General features: G+C 40.7%; 1 protein-coding gene across 4 annotated transcripts in view; it reads right to left on the bottom strand.

Annotated features, from left to right (window-relative positions):
- The window catches only part of NVL (nuclear VCP like), an 80,713-nt gene that overhangs the window by 31,655 nt on the left and 27,627 nt on the right, over nt 1–21,431 (bottom strand). For 3 of the 4 annotated variants that reach the window (XM_066237515.1, XM_066237519.1, XM_066237521.1), the window contains 5 exons: nt 19,527–19,745; nt 18,298–18,402; nt 17,464–17,526; nt 5,357–5,476; nt 614–713 (listed from right to left, as the gene is read on the bottom strand). In XM_066237515.1, coding sequence (XP_066093612.1) covers nt 614–713; nt 5,357–5,476; nt 17,464–17,526; nt 18,298–18,402; nt 19,527–19,745 — 607 coding nt within the window. The remainder of the gene's footprint in view (nt 1–613; nt 714–5,356; nt 5,477–17,463; nt 17,527–18,297; nt 18,403–19,526; nt 19,746–21,431) is intronic. The other variant, XM_066237517.1, reaches the window with a different exon arrangement.

Raw genomic sequence — 21,431 nt, 5'->3', positions numbered from 1 at the left:
AAACCACCTCTAGCACATTTGAAGTATTGTTCCTTTTTCTACATCCCTCATTGAGTGCTTAAGCTTGTAAACAATTTTTAAATAACAGTTAAAGACAGATATAGGGACATGGTTCTAGTATAAAACTTTAAAAACCTATCTTTAAACTTTAGATACAGAAGAGTTTCAGTGTTATTTCCTATAAGCTTGAGAGAAACCGCAGGACATAATATAATTTACATACATCCTGGTGATGCCTTTTGGAAATCCCTTCTAGGTTCATGAGTTGAAATAAAACCTTATAGAGCTATTATGTAAACTATTATAAAAAATATAGTAGTATCGCCTGGATTCAACGAGTTACTGCTTATTTTTCTGTGTTGCTGCTCTTCAAGTTCTCTTGTTGGCAGAGAACATGTGTAACATACTCTTCTGACCACAAAAATATTAATGAGAATTTGTTTTTGAATGCTGAAAGCTGACCTGTGGTGGCTCAGTGGATAATGAGTTGACCTGGAACGCTGAGGTTGCCAGTTCAAAACCCTGGGTTTGTCAGGTCAAGGCACATACAGGAAGCAAATACTATGAATGCTGACAGTTTTAGACTCATCTGTTTTACGCACATCTGTCTTACCTGGCCTGTTAGTGGCGGCCATAATGAACACCTGCCGACGGGTTTCCAGACCATCCATCTCTGTAAGTAGCTGATTCACCACTCGCACACTTGCGCCTGTCTGAGAAGAAATAAACGTAGCTCTATCAGTCCCCAGGAAAAAGAAAATATGTTGCCTGGCCTGTGGTGGTGCAGTGGATAAAGCATTGACTTGGAATGTTGAGGTCGCTGATTCAAAATCCCGGGCTTGCCAGGTCAAGGCACATACACAAGAAGCAACTACTGTGAGTTGATGCTTCCCACTCCTCCTCCCTTTCCCTTTCTCTCTCTCCTCTCTGTTAAATCAGTAAGTGAAATCTTAAAAAAAAAAAAAAAAGACATGACAACGAGTACTTCCTGCCAGTCACTTCTGCATAGCCAAGCACTGTACAATACATGTTTTCATCCTCTTGTTTTTCCCAGCAAGCCTATTACTGAAATAGGAAAGTGAGGCTGAGAGAGGTTATTGAGTTGTCTACAGTGTCACAGCTGGATAAGGGTAAAGATAAAACTGAAAGTCAGATCTATCTGATCTCAAGGTCTATGCCTCCGAGTTATTAAAAGATCTAGAAGTGACAATGCATTTTCCTTTGGAAAATGTAGTCAGCTTATGAATGCCAGATCAGACTCACTGTGCTATCAAATGTCCCATCTGGGACACAGACTCTTTTCCTCTTTTCCTGGAAGCATACAGTACAAAGTACAACTATCTCAGGGCAACATCTCAGAGCAAGGTTCAGGGAGCTGGTTAATAAAGGGACAAGTCACTTAGACATAGAGAATTTTAAATGCACAATGGAAGAGGACATGAGAAAAGTGGTGCTGAGTTTCTTTCTGTCATTAACTGCCTTTCCTCAACCTAAATTTTATGTACAGAGGTGGTAATGAATTTAACTCCCTTATTTAGAAAAACTGTTGCATCTTATTGTCACTGCTTGGAGAGACAACACTAATAGTAAAAAGATTAATAGAATTATAATCTAGATTGAGTAAAAATAAAAATGGAACACTGTCCTACCTAAGCAAGATAAAAACTTCAGAATCAATACATGAAAAGGTGGACAAACTTTACTATACTAAAATTATAACAGCCCTCCTGATGGCTCAGTGTATAAAATGCTGTCCCGGTGCACTGAGGTCACAGGTTCAATCCCTGGTTCAATGAGAAGCAATCAATGAACACACAACTAAATGAAACAACCCTGTGGAACGAGTTGATGCTTCTCTCTCTCTCTCATCTTCTCTCTCCCATTCCTCTCTTTCTCTCCCAATCAATAGAAAAGATTATTTTAAATTTAGAAAAATACATAAAATTATAACATTGTATATAATAAAAAAAGTAAAGTGGTGAGTCTTGATAAAGTAGTACCAACACACATGATTGAACAATGAACTAAAAGTTCCTATAAATCAATAAAAAAAATAGCCCTGGCCGGTTGGCTCAGTGGGAGAGCGTCGGCCTGGCGTGCAGAAGTCCCGGGTTCGATTCCCGGCCAGGGCACACAGGAGAAGCGCCCATCTGCTTCTCCACCCCCCCCCCCCAGCCTCCTTCCTCTCTGTCTCTCTCTTCCCCTCCCGCAGCCAAGGCTCCATTGGAGCAAAGATGGCCCGGGCACTGGGGATGGCTCCTTGGCCTTTGCCCCAGGCGCTAGAGTGGCTCTGGTCGCAACAGAGCAACGCCCCGGAGGCGCAGAGCATCGCCCCCTGGTGGGCAGAGCGTCGCCCCTGGTGGGCGTGCCGGGTGGATCCCGGTTGGGCGCATGCGGGAGTCTGTCTGACTGTCTCTCCCTGTTTCCAGCTTCAGAAAAGTTAAAAAAAATAATAATAAATAAATAAATTAAAAAAGAAAAACATTTGAATAGCAAAAGGATCAAAGTATATAATCGGCAATTTGTAGAAAATGAAATACAGTATGTACAAAATTATTGAAGATGATCAACCTCACTGATCATCAGGGAGATTAATACTAAAATTTAGTATCGTGTTTTGCCAATAAAATTGGCATATTGACAAAGGTGTAGGAAATAGTAACTTTACATATTGTTAGTGGGGTATTAAATGGTAGTTTATATGAGGGATAATTTCTATTAGCTTTTAAAATATATGTATACATCTTCTACCCTAAAATTCTACCTCTAAAACTCTCATATACTCCTACATGTAATAAGAATGTTTACTACAGTAACATGTAATATGAAAAAAAAATGTAGTAAGAATGTTGACTACAGTTCTATTTGTAAGAGAAATAATTGGAAATAATGTAAATGTCCAAAACAGGAGAATTATTAAATTCTTCTATTTCCAAATTGTGCAATATTCATGGAAGTTAAAAAGTATACATTCTTATATTACTTGTATAATAAAAAAAGAATACATTCAAATTTCAAATATTCTCAGAATCCCTTTGGCGAAAATATTAAAAAGTAAAACGTGTATTAGAATGCAACAGTGTATGCTAGTAGGTATTCCAGAGAGAAATAACCTAATTAGAAATGTAGCTGACTGGCTATACGTCAATGCATCCTGTCATACTTACATCACTAGATGACAACAGAGAGCTGCGAACCTACCAAAGGGCTGTCGGCACATGAAGGGTAGCACAAGAGTAAAATCCAGAGACAATCAGCTGGAAAGTGCAGTGCTTTGTTCTGGTTCCCACTAGATTTTGGGATATGACAGCTGGCGAGGGAACAGAGAGGACCTCCACCCTGGTCACTCACCTCACTATCAGATGAGAGACTATAATATGGATATTTTGTGATGCTATGAATGACTCCTGGATGTGGAAACAAAATTGCTATGAAATGAACCACACTTAAATTAGTCAAGTTTTTGCAACTTTTGAATGTTTCTGGAGATTCTAAGTGAAATGAGGCACTGAATAAATGTTATCACTAAAAGCACACACACAGAGAATAATTATCTGAAAATAAATCACAAAAGAAATATAACCACTTCCCTTAGTCATCTTGTAATAAATGAACTTATTCCATAGTCTTTGCTATCTGCTTCCAAAAGGTTGCATACTCTTTTTTATTTTTTTATTTTTCTGAAGTTGGAAATGGGGAGGCAGTCAGATAGACTCTAGCATGTGCCCAACCGGGATCCACCCGGCATGCCCACCAGGGGGCGATGCTCCGGCCATCTGGGGTGTCACTCTGTTGCAATCAGAGCCATTCTAGTGCCTGAGGCAGAAGCCACGGAGCCATCCTCAGTGCCTGGGCAAACTTTGCTCCAATGGAGCCTCGGCTGTGGGAGGGGAAGAGAGAGACAGAGAGGAAGGAGAGGGGGAGGGGTGGAGAAGCAGATGGGCGCTTCTCCTGTGTGCCCTGGCCAGGAATCGAACCCGGGACTCCTGCACGCCAGGCCGACACTCTATCACTGAGCCAAACGGCCACGGCTGATACTCTTTATATGACGCTTCACTATGCTTCCAACTCTCACCAGCAATACTCCTGATGACAGCTGTTTCCAGTACTCTGTGTACTATAGTTCTAAGAATGATGACTCAGTTTAGTAACACAGACCAATTTTATATCTTCGCCAGAGTGTAATGGTGCTGAGTCAGTGTACATTACCTGACCCTGGTGTGAGTGTGCATCTTAAATTACATTTTCTCCTGCCTCAAAAACCTATTTCATTGAAGAGAATCACAAGATTATAAGGCAGGCTTTTCAAAACCAGGATCATTTCCATTCCCAGCTACTCATTTGTGGAATGAGATATATGCAACAAAACTAATACACTTAAAAAAAATTTGGATAAGGCCCTGGCCAGTAGGCTCAGTAGTAGAGCGTCGGCCTGGAGTGCAGGAGTCCCGGGTTTAATTCTTGGCACACAGGAGAAGCGCCCATCTGCTTCTCCACCCCTCCCACAGCCAAGGCTCCACTGGAGTAAAGTTTGTCCGGGCCCTGAGGATGGCTCTGTGGCCTCTGCTTCAGGCGCTAGAATGGCTCTGATTGTGGCAGAGCGACACCCCAGATGGGCAGAGCGTTGCCCCCTGGTGGGCATGCTGGGTGGATCCCGGTCGGGCGCATGTGGGAGTCTGTCTGATTGCCTCCTCGTTTCCAACTTAAGAAAAATAAGCCTGGCCAGGCAGTGGCGCAGTGGATAGAGCATTGGACTGGGATTTGGAGGACCCAGGTTCGAGACCCAGAGGTTGCCAGCTTTGAGCGCGGGCTCATCTGGTTTGAGCAAAAGCTCCAAGGTCCCTGGCTCCAGCAAGGGGTTACTCGGTCTGCTGAAGGCCTGCGGTCAAGGCACATATGAGAAAGCAATCAATGAACAACTAAGGTGTTGCAATGCACAATGAAAAACTAATGATTGATGCTTTCCATCTCTCTCCTTCCTGTCTGTCTGTCCCTGTCTATCTCTCTCTCTGACTCAATCTCTGTCTCCGTAAAAAATAAATAAATAAATAAATAAAAGAAAAATAAAAGACAGTAACAGTATCCAGCACAATGCCTGGCATACAGTAAATGCTATGTTAATGGTGGCTACTGTTATAAAAAAAGAAAAAAAAATTGGATAGAAAGGTTAATAAAAAAACACCTGTTATTTATTCCTTGGCCCTGATTTCAAATTGCTGGGTTTCTTCATGTAGAGTCTCAACGTTTTCAAGGAATGACTATACAAGAACTACTTGAACTTTGTATAAACTTCATTAAGAACCTATAAACGGTCTGTGGTGCTTAAATCTGTACATCATAACTCTGTGATACCTACCTCTCGGTCTGATCTTCGAGGGCATAAAGCATCCACTTCATCAAAGAAAATCACACAGGGGGCTGAGTTCTTGGCTCGTTGGAAAACCTGCCGCACGGCACGCTCACTTTCACCAACGTACTAAACATGTACAGACAGGGAGTAAAATGTAGAGACCGTTTAACTTCAGGGTTTAGTTTTCACTGACATATCTCTGAGCCCAAAAAGTATCAGGTTGAACCATATGCAATTGCTGGTATTTGCCCATTTTTGACCTATAATAATAGCTAGTTTTATGTGGTTCAAATTAATAAAATTAGCTATCATTAGGTCAAAACCTCACAATTCTGTTCTATTTTAGAAGTGATCTCCTAAGCTTTATGCATATAAAATACCTAGCAGTGGTTTTCATTAATTCAACAGTATTTTAAATGAAAACAAGACAATCTACTGTTCTACTATCATTTCTACACATGTCATCTTGCTAAAGGACATGTGTCATATAGCATCAGAAGAGGTAAAATGAGCCAGCTAGGAGTCTAACAGCTCTCATACAGCACAGTGTATGTTAAAATCTAAATGAAACTATAAAACATTAAGATCAGTCAGGAAACAGCAGCTCACTAAGCTGTAACATCAGGACTAACTAAAATAAAAATTTATATGTAAGAACATGGTGTCGCCTGACCAGGCGGTGGTGCAGTGGATAGAGCGTCAGACTGGGACACGGAGGACCCAGGTTCGAGACCCCAAGGTCGCCAGCTTGAGCACAGGCTCATCTGGTTTCAGCAAGGATCACCAGCTTGAGCTCAAGGTCACTGGCTCGAGTAAGGGGTCACTCGGTCTGCTGGAGCCCCCCAGTCAAGGCACATATGAGAAAGCAATCAATGAACAACTAAGGTGTCGCAACGAAGAATCGACACTTCTCATCTCTCTCCCTTCCTGTCTGTCCGATCCTATCTGTCCTTCCCTCTGACTCTGTCACAAAAAAAAACACATGGTGGCACTTTCAGCTAGTCATAAGAAACTGTTCAAACTAGTTAACTAAGATAAGCAGTTCTGCTGTAATAAAAGTGCTAAGTAAAACAGAATCTGAAAGCACTTTCCAGTGCCAACAGTCCCGTAAGGCAGTGTTTTTCAACCAGTGTGCCGTGAGACATGGTCAGGTGTGCCGTGGGGAAATTAAACATGGGTCCCCAAACTACGGCCCGCATGCCGGATATGGCCCGCGGAAGCTATTTATCCGGCCAGCTGCCAGCCGCCTCCATCGGAACATAAACATTCCCCTCACATTCCCTCCAGCTATCAGCGACAGGAAGAGTGGAGGCACAGAGAACGCTCACTGACCAATCACCTTCTAGGATTCATCTTGACCACTAGCGATGAACCAATAGTAGGCCGCCTCTCATCCACACCCAGGAAGGTCCCCGCTCGGGCTGCCGCACACTTGTCATTGTGTGGACGCAGCGAGTAGTTGAAGCTGCTACTCCTCCCCATAGTCCCAATTTCTAATCCTGGTCAGGACTAGAGGTAAATGTTGGCACCACTAGATGAAGCCTCAGCCTCAGCTGGTTATGTCTATCCTGATGGTGTATATAGATAGTTGACCTTTTTCTTTTTAAAAGAGGCCCCCGCAGAGGGTGATATACAATGCATCACAATGTTATCTAACTTTAAAGCTAAAGTTTGCGGATCTTCCTTTGGACAGTTTTTGGTTATTTGTTGCCAAGGAGTTCCCCATTCTGGCCAACAAAGCTATTTTGACATTGCTTCCGTTTTCAACCACATATCTATGTGAGCTGAGCTTCTTTCTCAAGCTTGACTGCGATAAAAACTAAAAACAGAGAGAGACTGAGAACTGTTGAGGAAGAGCTTCGTGTATGTCTTTCTACCATTCCTGCCAGGATATCCCTTTTGTGTTCATTGAAACAGGCCCAGGTTTCACACTAAGTGAGTATAAATACATTTAGAAAGTATATTACTAACTCTACGTATAATATGTACTGTGTTAGAGTGTCATTTTGGTAGGTGGTGTGCCCCAGAATTTTGTAAATGTAAAAAATGTGCCGTGGCTCAAAAAAGGTTGAAATCACTGCCATAAGGTATCTCTGATGTTACTTTAGGCCTATATGGTCATAATAAAGTAATTGAGGAGCAGACTGCATCAGATGACAGAGATTAAAGTATTTTTGTTTCTCATTTGAATTGAAAGGTCTTCCCCTCACATGTATCCTGTACTTTGCTTTCTTTTTTTGCTCCTTTTGCTTCCCTTACTTGAACTGCTTTTCCAACCTACCTCCAAACAGTTACTGCATGTTAAAAGATCCCCATTAATTTTTCTTTCCATTAATCTCCCTTTTCTGCCCTTACAGCACTTCCTACTGGTATAACTCTTGAGCTCTTCTACCTTCACTGTATTATATTGGAAAGTCCTCGGAAAGCAGAAGTCACGACCATTACAAATTGTTCTCGGATAACATCCTGTGCAGTGTGCACATACAGTAGACCAATTTAGTTCCCTGAAAAAGCTAACTCAGCAAAAGTTATACCTGCAATGCTGAACCAAAATAGTATATATATTGTTTGTTTGTTTTTAGTAAGGTACCAGCAGGTTGAGAGAGATAAAGTTTTAAATTGGGCTGGCAGAAAACAATCAATATAGTAAACCAAAATGACTAAGTAAAAGAAAATTTAATTTAGGGGAAGGTAAATGTACTGTCAAAAGACAAAAATAAATCTTAACAAAGACAACAGTGATTAAGAATTAACAGCCCTGGCAGGTTGGCTCAGTGGTAGAGCATCGGCCTGGCGTGCAGAAGTCCCGGGTTTGATTCCCGGCCAGGGCACACAGGAGAAGCGCCCATCTGCTTCTCCACCCCTTCCCCTCTCCCTCCTCTCTGTCTCTCTCTTCCCCTCCCGCAACGAGGCTCCATTGGAGCAAAGATGGCCCGGGTGCTGGGGATGGCTCCTTGGCCTCTGCCCCAGGCGCTAGAGTGGCTCTGGTTGCAACAGAGCGACGCCCCAGGGGGGCAGAGCATCGCCCCCTGGTGGGCTTGCCGGGTGGATCCCGGTCGGGCGCATGCGGGAGTCTGTCTGTCTATCCCCGTTTCCAGTTTCAGAAAAATACAAAAAAAAAAAAGAATTAACAAAGAACCCTGGCCTGTGGTGGCACAGTGGATAAAGCGTCAACCTGGAACACTGAGGTCGCCGGTTTGAGACCCTGGGCTTGCCTGGTCAAGGCACATATGGGAGTTGATGCTTCCGGCTCCTTCCCCCTTCTCTCTCTCTCTCTGCTCTCTAAAATGAATAAATAAAACTTAAAAAAAAAAATTAAAAAAAGAGCTTTAAAAAAAAAAGATGCGGATGACGTCAGAGTAATGGCGGAGTAGGAAGCGATACCGATAAATCTCCCCCAAAACTCAACAAGACCTTCAACCAGAAACAGAAAAACCTATACTTGGAGCTTCCAGATTCTTCGCAATACACCCAAAGGTATGATTGAGTGAAAAATTGGCTAAATATATAACCAAACCCCGAAGGAAATAGGGAGTAAGAAATGCTCCGCCTTCCTCACTAACCTAAACAGGGCGGCTTTCTCTGGTAACTGTGAATATAGAAACTGAGGCGGGCAAAGGGGGTGAATAGATCCAGGCCGCCGCAGCAAAAACGGCCGAACCAGGTTGTGGCTCAGAGATCCAAGCCGAGGAAAATCTGATCCTGTGGCAACCCGGGCAATACAAGCTAACACTTGCGCTAAACCCAAACAAAGAAAGACAAGCGGAGCGGCCATTTTACCCGGTCTCCTGGTCGGTGCGCAGTTAGTGGAAGAGAGATTTCTTCCTAAGCCGCGGAAGTGGGTGCCCGTGTTGCCCCACGGAGAGGCAGGGTCAGAGGCCTTTCTGTGGGCTGAGGGCAGAGTCTCTGGGCAGCCCCAGCGCCCTGGGAAAGCCACGCACGGGAGGGAGTGAGAACTACTTCCAACGGTGGAGATTTTCCGTGCTGGTGAGGGTTTTACTCAGAGGGAACCGCGGCCGGCCTCATATCCTGGTGTGCGCGCGCAGATAAGGAGTGAGCGATTCCTCCGAGTGCCTCGGCAGTGCGCGCCCGTGTTATCGCACAGAGGGGCAGAGTCAGGGGCCTTTGTGTGGGCCAAAGCGGAATCTCGGGCCGCCCCAGCGCCTTGCAAAAGCCGCACACGGGGACGGAGCGAGACTCAATTCCAACGCTGCAACTTTTCCCTGCGGTTGGGGGTTTCACTCAGAGCGTGTGACTGCTGGCCGGATATCCTGGTTGCAGACAGTGAGTGAAAGTTTCCTCCAAGCGCCCCGGAAGTGGGCGCCCGCTTGTGTTACCGGACAGAGTGGCAGAGCCAGTGGTCTTTGAGTGGGCGGAAAGCCCACCTGATTATGCTAGCAGCTCTGACTGACTGAGCCTTACCCAGAGCCCTGTGCTGAGTGGAAATAGAGTGGGGAGTTGCCAGCAATTTGAGCCTCTTACTATCCAGGCAGAGGCAGCAGCAACCCCATACCTGGACTATCAGGCTACTAATTGAGGAAGGAAAGACTAGGAGAAAGGCTCCAGGAACACGGACTCTCTCACTGTCGGAGCCTATAAATGCTAATGAGCCTCAACTCCCAACGAGAATAAAGCATAATACATGACATTGCCATAGAGACTTATCAACTGCAAACCTCTACCTGAGCGTGCCAAAGGGGCAGAACCCGGGGTACAGAGTCACCGACCAGGAAGAGGGAGAGAAAAGAAAAAGCAAGAAGATAACCTCTCAAAATCAAGAATAATCTGCAGACTTTATAACCTATCCCATTTTATTATATTTGTTCGTTTGTTTCTCTTATCTTCATTCTTGAGACTTTTTTTTCCTCCTCCAATTTGGCCGATTAACTCTCTACCGGTCTTACTCTCTCCTCTCCTTGAACTACACTACCCATAAGTGTTACATCTCCCATTATCATTTCTCTTCTCTTCCTTTCTCTCTATGAGGGTTGCACTCCAAAACCCTTAACTCTTTCTCTCTCTCTCCTTTCTTTTTTCTTCTTTTAGTGGTTCCCTCTTTTTTTCTCTCTCTCTCTTTCTTTTCTCCCTCTATATTACTTTCTTCCTTTCTCCTTTACATCTCTCATTCAAACCTCAATAACAAACAAATTATCTTATCTGGGACTCAAACCTATGTTTGTGGCATTTTGGGGGGTTTTTACTTCACCTTTTTAACTCACTAGCAGTGCTCCCATCCCTGGCTCTCCATATTATCTAGTTCTTGTTCCACTAAATACAATAGTAAGTTTTTAATTTGTCCCCCCATTTTTCCATTTTCCTCTTATTCCTCTCATCATAACTCTTAAAAAACCAACACCTAAAAGCAAATCATTTTATTCTTGACCCAAATTTTTTCCTTATTTGCTTTTTGTGGGTCCATACGCTCTTTTTTTTTCTTTTTTCTTTTTTTTTTTTCTTTTCCTTTTTTTTTTTTTTTTTTTCTTTCTCTCTTTTTTGCCCCTTTATTACTTTTCCCCAATTCAGGCCCTCCATCACAGGAATTGTTTGTTATAACTCACAGTCCACCACAAGATTTTCTCAAGAAAGAGGGGAGAGGAGAGGAGAGGAAAAAAAAGAGGGGGGGAATAATTTCCTTTTTTTAAAAATTTTTATTTTATTTTATTTTTCTTTATTTCATTATTAATTTTTTTAAAAAAAACAACTCTTTTCGATTTGTTATTTTTTTATTATTTTTTTAACTTTTTATTCTTTATTAAATCTCATTAATACTATCAACAAAACCACCCTCAGATGCCATTAAGGAAGAGAAAATCGAATATCATGGATACAAAAGAAAGAGAGGTAACACAGCTAGATGAGGAAAAATCTATGGAGAAAAAATTTAATATATTGGAAACCTTGGAGCTAAATGACAGAGAATTCAAGATAGAAATCCTAAAAATCCTCCGAGATATACAAGAAAACACAGAAAGGCAATATAGGGAGCTCAGAAAACAACTCCATGAACACAAAGAATATATGTCCAAGGAAATTGAAACTATAAAAACAAATCAAACAGAGATGAAAAACTCAATTCACGAGCTGAAAAACGAAGTAACAAGCTTAGCTAATAGAACAGGTCAGATAGAAGAGAGGATTAGTGAAATAGAAGACAAGCAACTTGAGGCACAACAGAGAGAAGAAGAAAGAGACTCAAAAATTAAAAAAAATGAGATAGCCCTACAAGAATTATCTGACTCCATCAAAAAGAATAACATAAGAATAATAGGTATATCAGAGGGAGAAGAGAGAGAAAATGGAATGGAGAACATACTTAAACAAATAATTGATGAGAACTTCCCAAGCCTGTGGAAAGAACTAAAGCCTCAAGTTCAAGAAGCAAACAGAACTCCAAGTTTTCTTAACCCCAACAAACCTACTCCAAGGCATATCATAATGAAATTGACACAAACCAACAGCAAAGAAAAAATTCTCAAGGCAGCCAGGGAAAAGAAGAATACAACATATAAAGGAAGGCCCATTAGATTATCATCAGATTTCTCAGCAGAAACTCTACAAGCTAGAAGAGAGTGGACCCCAATATTTAAAGTCCTGAAAGAGAGGAACTTTCAGCCACGAATACTATACCCATCAAAGCTATCCTTCAAATACGAAGGAGAAATAAAAACATTCACAGATACAGAAAAGATGAGGGAATTTATCATCAGAAAACCCCCACTCCAGGAATTACTAAAGGGGGTTCTCCAATCAGATACAAAGAACAAAAAAAAAACAGAGCCACAAGTAAACGCTCCAAGAAGAACACAATAAAACCAAATTTAAAATGTGACAACAACAAAAAGAAAGAGGGGGAGAAGACGGAGATTAACAGTAGCAAAGGACGATGGAGTGCAAAAGTACTCACAAAATAGTTCGCTACAATGAACAGGGTAGGGACCCTTTTCATTACTCAAAGGTAACCACCATTGAAAAAACCACCACAGAAGCACATGAGATAAAAAAGATAGCAACAGAGGAAAGATGTATGGAATACAACCAAATAAAAACAAAAGATAGAAAAACGAAAGAGAAGGATCAAACAAGACACAAAACTAACAGAAAGCAAGATATAAAATGGCAATAGGGAACTCACAAGTATCAATAATTACACTAAATGTAAATGGATTAAACTCACCAATAAAAAGGCACAGAGTAGCAGAATGGATTAAAAAAGAAAATCCAACTGTATGCTGCCTACAGGAAACTCATCTAAGTAACAAGGATAAAAACAAATTCAAAGTGAAAGGCTGGAAAACAATACTCCAAGCAAATAACATCCAAAAAAAAGCAGGTGTAGCAATACTCATATCGGATAATGCTGACTACAAGACAGGAAAAGTACTTAGAGACAAAAATGGCCATTTCATAATGGCTAAGGGGACACTGAATCAAGAAGACATAACAATTCTTAATATATATGCACCAAACCAAGGAGCACCAAAATATATAAGACAGCTACTTATTGATCTTAAAACAAAAACTGACAAAAATACAATCATACTTGGAGACCTCAATACACCGCTGACGGTTCTAGATCGGTCATCCAAACAGAGAATCAACAAAGACATAGTGGCCTTAAACAAAACACTAGAGCACCTGGATATGATAGACATCTACAGGACATTTCATCCCAAAGTGACTGAGTATACATTTTTCTCCAGTGTACATGGATCATTCTCAAGAATTGACCATATGTTGGGCCACAAAAACAATATCAGCAAATTCAGAAAAATTGAAGTTGTACCAAGCATATTTTCTGATCATAAAGCCTTGAAACTACAATTCAACTGCAAAAAAGAGGAAAAAAGTCCCACAAAAATGTGGAAACTAAACAACATACTTTTAAAAAATGAATGGGTCAAAGAAGAAATAAGTGCAGAGATCAAAAGATATATACAGACTAATGAAAATGACAATACGACATAACAGAATCTATGGGATGCAGCAAAAGCAGTGATAAGAGGGAAGTTCATATCACTTCAGGCATATATGAACAAACAAGAGAGAGCCCAAGTGAACCACTTAACTTCACACCTTAAGGAACTAGAAAAAGAAGAACAAAGACAACCCAAAACCAGCCGAAGAAAGGAGATAATAAAAATCAGAGCAGAAATAAATGAATTGGAGAACAGAAAAACTATAGAAAAAATTAATAGAACAAGGAGCTGGTTCTTTGAAAAGATCAACAAAATTGACAAACCCTTGGCAAGACTTACCAAGGAAAAAAGAGAAAGAACTCATATAAACAAAATCCAAAATGAAAGAGGAGAAATCACCACGGACACCGTAGCTATACAAAGAATTATTGTAGAATACTATGAAAAACTTTATGCCACTAAATTCAACAACCTAGAAGAAATGGATAAATTCCTAGAACAATACAACCTTCCTAGACTGAGTCAAGAAGAAGCAGAAAGCCTAAACAGACCTATCAGTAGAGAAGAAATAGAAAAAACCATTAAAAACCTCCCCAAAAATAAAAGTCCAGGCCCTGATGGCTATACCAGCGAATTTTATCAAACATTCAAAGAAGACTTGGTTCCTATTCTACTCAAAGTCTTCCAAAAAATTGAAGAAGAAGCAATACTTCCAAACACATTTTATGAGGCCAACATAACCCTCATACCAAAACCAGGCAAGGATGGCACAAAAAAAGAAAACTACAGACCAATATCTCTAATGAATACAGATGCTAAAATACTAAACAAAATACTAGCAAATCGAATACAACAACATATTAAAAAAATAATACATCATGATCAAGTGGGATTCATCCCAGAATCTCAAGGATGGTTCAACATACGCAAAACGGTTAACGTAATACACCATATCAACAAAACAAAGAACAAAAACCACATGATCTTATCAATAGACGCAGAAAAGGCTTTCGATAAAATACAACACAATTTTATGTTTAAGACTCTCAACAAAATGGGTATAGAAGGAAAATATCTCAACATGATAAAGGCCATATATGATAAACCATCAGCTAACATCATATTAAATGGCACTAAACTGAAGGCTTTCCCCCTTAAATCAGGAACAAGACAGGGTTGTCCACTCTCTCCACTCTTATTTAATGTGGTACTAGAGGTTCTAGCCAGAGCAATCAGACAAGACAAAGAAATAAAAGGCATCCATATCGGAAAAGAAGAAGTAAAGGTATCACTTTTTGCAGATGATATGATCCTATACATCGAAAACCCCAAAGAATCCACAAAAAGACTACTAGAAACAATAAGCCAATACAGTAAGGTCGCAGGATACAAAATTAACATACAGAAGTCAATAGCCTTTCTATATGCCAACAATGAAACAACTGAGAAGGAACTCAAAAGAATAATCCCCTTCACGATTGCAACAAAAAAAATAAAATACTTAGGAATAAACATAACAAAGAATGTAAAGGACTTATATAATGAAAACTATAAACCATTGTTAAGGGAAATCGAAAAAGATATAATGAGATGGAAGAATATACCTTGTTCTTGGCTAGGAAGAATAAATATAATCAAGATGGCTATATTACCCAAAGCAATATACAAATTTAATGCAATTCCCATCAAAATCCCAATGACATTTTTTAAAGAAATAGAGCAAAAAATCATCAGATTTATATGGAACTATAAAAAACCCCGAATAGCCAAAGCAATCCTAAAGAAAAAGAATGAAGCTGGGGGCATAACAATACCTGACTTCAAACTCTATTATAGGGCCACGACAATCAAAACAGCATGGTATTGGCAGAAAAATAGACACTCAGACCAATGGAACAGAATAGAAAGTCCAGAAATAAAACCACATATATATAGTCAAATAATTTTTGATAAAGGGGCCAACAACACACAATGGAGAAAAGAAAGCCTCTTCAATAAATGGTGCTGGGAAAACTGGAAAGCCACATGCAAAAGAATGAAACTGGACTACAGTCTCTCCCCCTGTACAAAAATTAACTCAAAATGGATCAAAGATCTAAACAAAAGACCTGAAACAATTAAGTACATAGAAGAAGACATAGGTACTCAACTCATGGACCTGGGTTTTAAAGAGCATTTTATGAATTTGACTCCAATGGCAAGAGAAGTAAGTGAAGGCAAAAATTAATGAATGGGACTACATCAGACTAAGAAGTTTTTGCTCAGCAAGGGAAACTGATAACAAAATAAACAGAAAGCCAACTAAATGGGAAATGATATTTTCAAACAACAGCTCAGATAAGGGCCTAATATCGAAAATATACAAAGAACTCATAAAACTCAACAACAAACAAACAAACAATCCAATAAAAAAATGGGAAGAGGATATGAATAGACACTTCTCCCAGGAAGAAATACAAATGGCCAACAGATATATGAAAAGATGCTCATCTTCTTTAGCTATTAGAGAAATGCAAATCAAAACGGCAATGAGATACCACCTCACACCTGTTCGATTAGCTGTTATTAGCAAGTCAGGTAATAGCAAATGTTGGAGAGGCTGTGGAGAAAAAGGAACCCTCTTACACTGTTGGTGGGAATGTAAAGTAGTACAACCATTATGGAAGAAAGTATGGTGGTTCCTCAAAAAACTGAAAATAGAACTACCTTATGACCCAGCAATCCCTCTACTGGGTATATATCCCCAAAACTCAGAAACATTGATATGTAAAGACACATGCAGCCCCATGTTTATTGCAGCATTGTTCACAGTGGCCAGGACATGGAAACAACCAAAAAGCCCATCAATAGATGACTGGATAAAGAAGATGTGGCACATATACACTATGGAATACTACTCAGCCATAAGAAATGATGACTTCGGAACATTTACAGCAAAATGGTGGGATCTTGATAACATGATACGAAGCGAAATAAGTAAATCAGAAAAAAACAGGAACTGTATTATTCCATACGTAGGTGGGACATAATAGTGAAACTAAGAGACATTGATAAGAGTGTGGTGGTTACGGGGGGGAGGGGGGAATGGGAGAGGGATAGGGGGTGGGAGGGGCACAAAGAAAACAAGATAGAAGGTAACAGAGGATAATCTGACTTTGGGTGGTGGGTATGCAACATAATTGAACGACAAGATAACCTGGACTTGTTATCTTTGAATATATGTATCCTGATTTATTGATGTCACCCCATTAAAAAAATAAAATTATAAAAAAAAAATAAAATAAAAAAAAAAAAAAAAAAAAAAAAAAAAGATGCATAGCATTTAAAAAAAAGAATTAACAAAGGAAAGAAAAACCCCTATCTTGGCCTTTAGGAAATACTTCTAATAAGGATCCTACTACCTAGCTATTTATCGCTAGCTCATTCCTTATTTGCCATTCAGTTTTCCATTATAATCTGGAAGGGGGGGGTGTACAGTATTTGAAAAGCATTTTAAAACAAATACCACTCATTTCATGTTTGTTTGAATATATTACAGAATGGCATTTTCCCTCTTTATAAAGATGTATAGGAAATAAGAAATCCAGTCTCTTAAATCTGAGATATGAATTGCTAAAATGCTGAAAGAAGTTATTATAGAGCACTTTTGTGATTTCTCTCTTCAAAAGTATTAAGTATTTTTACTTATTTATTAACACTTAACTCATTTGAGCCATGCAACAAGACAAGGAAAGCCAATCAGGAGTCAAACAGCCCAGAGTCAAATCTGAGCTCTCCTCCTTCCTGGCTGGCAGGCTGCCAAGTAATATAAACCTTCTGAAATTAAGTTTCCTCATCTGTGAATCAGAGGAGACAACAATTCGTATCTCACAAGGGTGCCGAAGAATAATATATGTAAAGTGCTTGACAAATACGTGGTACAGAATAAGCACTTTAAAATGTTAATTACTACAATTATTTCCATTTTGCTACAATTATTTCCATTTTGCAAGTGAGAAAACTGAGAATCAGAAGTTACCAGACTTCATTAAGAAAGGACACTAAGTAGAGCAGAGTAAGACTCCATTTCTTCCCTCTAACAGACGCAATTTTACCAAAATTTGACAACTGTTTCAAAGATCTGAGGACAGTCTACCTTGTAATTTGAATGACCATTACCTTCCTTATCTAAACAATAGCTAATGCCACAACACTTACCATATTTAGTAATTCAGGGCCCTTCACAGATATAAAATTTAGTCCAGACTCATTTGCAACAGCCTAGTAAGAGGAAACAAAAAGATACAAGACAAATATACAATAAATTAATAACAACAATTTGTGATAACCTGGGGAATTTCTGTGGCTTATCTTCCCTGCCCACTTGTATAGTTGCCTTTCAAATTAGAAGAAGAGATACATGGAAAAAGAGAAATGGATAAAAAAAAATGTTAAATTTAACCTAACACTTTCTAAGACTTATTGAGACTAGAAGCCAAGTGAAAGTGACACTGAATATTTATGTAAATGTCATAACCCCCCCAACCCCCCTAACTGGTGCCCTCTCCCTCTTACTTCCCTCCCACCCATTTCCACCGCAGTCAGAGCACCCATTACATAAATCAGGTCATAGCGTTTGAAATATTTGCCATGGCTCACAAGCCTAGATTTGGGGACATGACCGTCTCCCTTTGGTTTAGCTCACTGGCTCTTCCTCTGGTTCTTGAACTCAGCAAGCCCTTTCCCATCCACTTCAGGGATTTTAAAACTGCTGTGCCTGTGGAGGATGCTTCCCTTTCCTGTTCTGCCTTAGTGAACTTCTAATAGAAATCATACAAAAATGTCTCAGTATAACATTCAGAGTATAACATTCAGAGCAAAGTTGACCAGGGCGCTGAGGATGGCTTTATGGCCTCTGCCTCAGGCACTAGAATGGCTCTGGTTGTGACAGAGCAACGCCCCAGATGGGCAGAGCATCGCCCCCTGGTGGACATGCTTGTTATCCTACCTGATAACAAGAGGTGAAATACTACCATTGAACATACACCATACCTTCGCCAGCAGAGTTTTCCCACAGCCGGGAGGACCAGCAAGGAGGACTCCAGCTGGGGTCACCAATCCAAGAGCTTGGAACTGCTCTGGGTTACGTACGGGTGCCTGGAAAGTACAATCCCAACAGTGATTTGTTACAAATGTCCTTTCATGCTGCACATTCCAATTCCGTCCAGGTGCATATGCTCAGCACTGATCACAAAGCCTGAACACAGAGTGCCTACCTCTGCTCTAGGCATAAGGTTATGTGGTGATAAAAAAGTCCCTGCTCTCAGCCCTGGCCGGTTGGCTCAGTGGTAGAGCGTCGGCCTGGCGTGCAGGAGTCCTGGGTTCGATTCCCGGCCAGCGCACACAGGAGAAGCGCCCATCTGCTTCTCCACTGCTTCCCCCTCTCCTTCCTCTCTGTCTCTCTTCCCCTCCCGCAGCCAAGGCTCCATTGGAGCAAAGTTGACCAGGGCGCTGAGGATGGCTTTATGGCCTCTGCCTCAGGCACTAGAATGGCTCTGGTTGTGACAGAGCAACGCCCCAGATGGGCAGAGCATCGCCCCCTGGTGGACATGCCGGGTGGATCCCAGTCAGGCACATGTGGGAGTCTGTCTGACTGCCTCCCTGTTTCCAACTTCAGAAAAATACAAAAAAAAAAAAAAAAGTCCCTGCTCTCGATATAAGGTCCTGAAAATATGTAAAACATTTATCTGAAGTTCTAGGTTATAAGAATTGTATGCAGAGTCCTCTTCTAAGAAACCACAGGCTGCACTACTCTAACACAGTCAAAAGCGAGAGACACCTGCTCACTGTAACCTCTGTGTGCTGTCCCTTTCAGAACGTACACATCTCTGTATAAATCATACTTCATGAATGACCATGGAGTGATAGGTAAAGTGAAAAAGTAATAGTAAATAAAAATCCAAAGTTTCATGGGCATTAAACTGCTATGTTTCTTATGAGCTTGACTGACTTAAGAAATTATCTCTCAAACAATTTGGTCTTGCTTGAAACCTCAACTTTTATTTTTACTTATTGTCAGAGAATTCAAGCACAACCAAAGAAGTAAGTCTAAAATAGATCTCAGAAGAATGAAAAACCATCATTGGGGATTTAATAATAATTCAACAGAACACACACAAGAAGACATACAGCCAAGTCAATTTAGACATACAACCTAGTACACACGCAGGGCCAATTACCCCTCACAGGGGCCAATGGCATTTAGCTGCAGACACACCTACCAATATTGCCATGGTGAGCTCCTCTCTAATATCTTCCAGGGCACCAATATCTGCCCACGTCACGTTAGGGACAGTGACAAAGCCTTCCCTTTTGGCAGAGGGTTGGACTGTGGACAGAGCAACAATGAAATCATTCAGCTCAATGCACAGCCCCTGCAGCTGCTCCTCTGAGAGGGGATCCTGGTTTCTTAGCAAACTCAGCAGACTTTGCAACTCATCCTTAATGGGAGCAATTGAGAGGAAAAAAGGAAAAACCACAAAGTTTTGTTAAAATGTTACTTTTTGGACTTTTAACAATTATTACTGCAGTGTTTCTGTAAGTTATAGTGAACTTCTATGTATTTTAATAACTTTCTCCACTGACACAATTCATTAATTTTATTCTAAATTGATCATTTGACTTGGGCAAGGGAAGGCACACCAATTAATTCCAATACAGAAGAACGACTTCTGCATCCTTTCCTACAGCTTGTGGCAGCGCAGAGGAGCAGCTGGCACAGATTCACTTCAAAAACCACATTATTTCCATTTTTCATTCATAAATATTTAAGAAGCAGCTGAGTTTTGATGAAATTAAAGCAAAGTTATTCTGATGGCAGTAAAATTTCATAATATGGTTCCTTGCTGGCTTATGGACTAAACAGAAAGCAGGCAATTATACTGACCCTACTGACAGTAAATTATTGAAGTGAGTCTTGAACTTCAAAGGCAGATTTCTTGCCTTGTGAAGCATATCAAAGGACAGGTATAATATAAAGGGTAACTGAATAATCCAATCTGTAAAGTCCTAATTTATATGCAGCATTACAAAAGAAGAAAGTTTATTATTATTTTTAATAAATATAATTGTAGTTCCAAACAAGTATCTAAAGTTCCTGTTCTGGAAAGGAGAGAGGTATGGCCTTGGGCAAATCACAGTCTCTTCACCTTAGTTTCTTTGATTATAAAAGGAGAAAAGCAATGATATTTATTTAACAGTTACAGGGATCAAATGATATGGTACACAGATGCTCCCTGTGTGAACTGTCAAATGCTATATAAATGTCATTTTGAGTTCTCGTGATTTACAGACCTCACAATTCTAAAACTGGTCTATGAATAAAAGCATTCACAGGGCCTGACCTGTGGTGGCGCAGTGGATAAAGAGTCAACCTGGAAACGCTGAGGTTGCCGGTTCAAAACCCTGGGCTTGCCTGGTCAAGGCACATATGGGAGTTGATGCTTCCTGCTCCTCCCCCCTTCTCTCTCTCTGTCTCTCTCTCTATCTCCCCCCTCTCTATAATGAATAAATAAAATCTAAAAAAAAAAAGTTCTTTAAAAAAAAGCATTCACAGGACTGTCCTGCAGAGCCACTTGAAGTTAGGTACAAGGGTATGGTTGAGTTGGGAGATTTTCCACAGAGGCTTAGAGAGCAAACAGGGAGGCTTTGCAGACCACATGTGTCTGCTACAAGGATGCCCAGGAAAATTCTGCTGGGAGAGGTGAACGTGGAAGGAAGTGAGCACAGCTGTGCGCCGAAATAACAGTAACTGACAAAAACAGGTGGTCGGCGGGTGGCCCATTACTGCCAATCCTTATTCTAAATAATTTTTTTTTTTTTTTTTTACAGAGACAGAGCGAGAGTCAGAGAGAGGGATAGATAGGGACAGAGAGACAGGAACGGAGAGAGATGAGAAGCATCAATCATCAGTTTTTCATTGCGACACCTTAGTTGTTCATTGATTGCTCTCTCATATGTGCCTTGACCACGGTCCTTCAGCAGATTGAGTAACCCCTTGCTCGAGCCAGCGACCTTGGGTCCAAGCTGGTGAGCTTTTGCTCAAACCAGATGAGCCCATGCTCAAGCTGGCGACCTCGGGGTCTCGAACCTGGGACCTCCGCGTCCCAGTCCGACGCTCTGTGCCA

The sequence above is a fragment of the Saccopteryx bilineata genome, chromosome 1 (genome assembly GCF_036850765.1).
Source record: "Saccopteryx bilineata isolate mSacBil1 chromosome 1, mSacBil1_pri_phased_curated, whole genome shotgun sequence".
Taxonomy (NCBI): Eukaryota; Metazoa; Chordata; class Mammalia; order Chiroptera; family Emballonuridae; genus Saccopteryx; species Saccopteryx bilineata.
Note: the sequence above shows the minus strand (reverse complement) of the source record. Positions and strands in the feature narration are given on the sequence as shown.